General features: G+C 40.9%; 1 protein-coding gene across 1 annotated transcript in view; it reads left to right on the top strand.

Moving 5' to 3' along the window:
* Positions 1-1,174, top strand: part of LOC104958680 (ELAV-like protein 3) — a 4,836-nt gene extending 3,662 nt beyond the window's left edge. The window contains exons 4-5 of the mRNA XM_010786448.1: positions 783-1,008; positions 1,132-1,174. Of these exons, the coding sequence (XP_010784750.1) occupies positions 783-1,008; positions 1,132-1,174 (269 nt within the window). The remainder of the gene's footprint in view (positions 1-782; positions 1,009-1,131) is intronic.
* The last annotated feature ends 365 nt before the right edge of the window (positions 1,175-1,539 follow it).

Genomic DNA, 1,539 nt, shown 5'->3' on the forward strand with positions numbered 1-1,539 from the left:
CTTTATGCAATGCATTAAGAGAAAAAAAAGAAAAAAAGCATTCAAGTTGTCCCTTAAGGTTATTTTTTTTATTTAAATTGGATATTCTATCCCTATCCCCTGTTATTTTTTTATTTAAATTGGATATTCTATCCAACATGGATATAGCTTCTTTCTTTCACAGCAGCATTGGATCAGTTCAGTTGTGCAGCATTGGATCAAAACAAAATAAAGCTTATCAGTACTCGTTAGCTTACTGCTACAATTAGACACTGCGCCCACTCTGTTGCCAGATTTGAGAGAAATAAGCAACCAGGTCTATGAGAACAAGCCCCAAAGAAGCAACACATACATGATGTTCTGTAATTTGAAACCAAAACTAAGGCCTCAGGATGACTTTAAGACTTGAACATGGTCATTTTTGTTTTGTAACATTGAATAAAAAAATAAATAAAAAAATGTTAAAAAAAAAAAAATCCCGATCCCCGATTTTTTTCTCCCGATTCCGATCTGTTGAAAATCACGTGATCGGCTCCGATCCCCGATCACGTAATCGGATCGGGACATCTCTAGAAATAGACAACATAGGCTGTTGTTGACTGTTGCTGTGTCTAAGATAAGAAGTACTTAATTGATCCTAATTTGGGAAATGTCTAAGCATAAAAACAATGCATGGTACAATAGAGAAATGAAAAGACTAGAAAGTCAATAGAAATAGAAACGTACACCATAGACTCTTGTTTTGTCCAAACCCTGTGAAGTAAAAGGAGCCTGTGTCTGTTTCTGATGTGCTGGCCCCGCAGGTGGCTCCCGAGGTGTGGGTTTCATCCGCTTTGATAAGAGGATAGAGGCTGAGGAGGCCATCAAGGGTCTGAACGGACAGAAGCCCTCCGGCGCCGCAGAGCCCATCACCGTCAAGTTCGCCAACAACCCCAGCCAGAAGACCAGCCAAGCCCTCCTGTCACAACTCTACCAGTCCCCCAACCGCCGATACCCCGGACCCCTGCACCACCAGGCCCAGAGGTTCAGGTGAGTGCTGGGGAAAGAGATGTTCATGGACGAGGGAGAGAGACGAGAGAGAGAGGGTGGGAAAGGGTCTCGAGTTATATTGGGTATGGTTTTAAAATGTGTATCCCCACCGTTTGAGCTCAGCCAGTGTAAGGGTTTCTCAAGTTCATCCGGTGACCCCACCTAAATTCGTGATTGATAACCAATGTTAGAAGTTTCAAATGCGTCAGATAGTTGAGACTTATTTTGGGTTCCCATTCATTTTCTCCATTAAACATTTAAAGTGACTCACTGCAGGAGCTCTTTTAACACTTGGATCGACATCTCATCGAGTCTGTTTCAAGATTAGTAGGAGTTGATCTGCATTCGAATATATTGGATTCCTAATATAAATAAATAAAATAGTCAAATCTACAAGCAGTCAAAAACGTTAGAAGTCAAGCTAGACACCCAATGTGTATTTTGGCCTTATTTTCCAGAGCTTAAGATTGTGTGTTAAAATAATAATGGCCAGTAAGGGTATCTCGACAACCTAGTTTAAAAAAGGAAAGG

This window comes from Notothenia coriiceps, unplaced genomic scaffold (assembly GCF_000735185.1).
Source record: "Notothenia coriiceps isolate Sejong01 unplaced genomic scaffold, NC01 NC01_scaffold00029187, whole genome shotgun sequence".
In the NCBI taxonomy this organism is placed as follows: domain Eukaryota; kingdom Metazoa; phylum Chordata; class Actinopteri; order Perciformes; family Nototheniidae; genus Notothenia; species Notothenia coriiceps.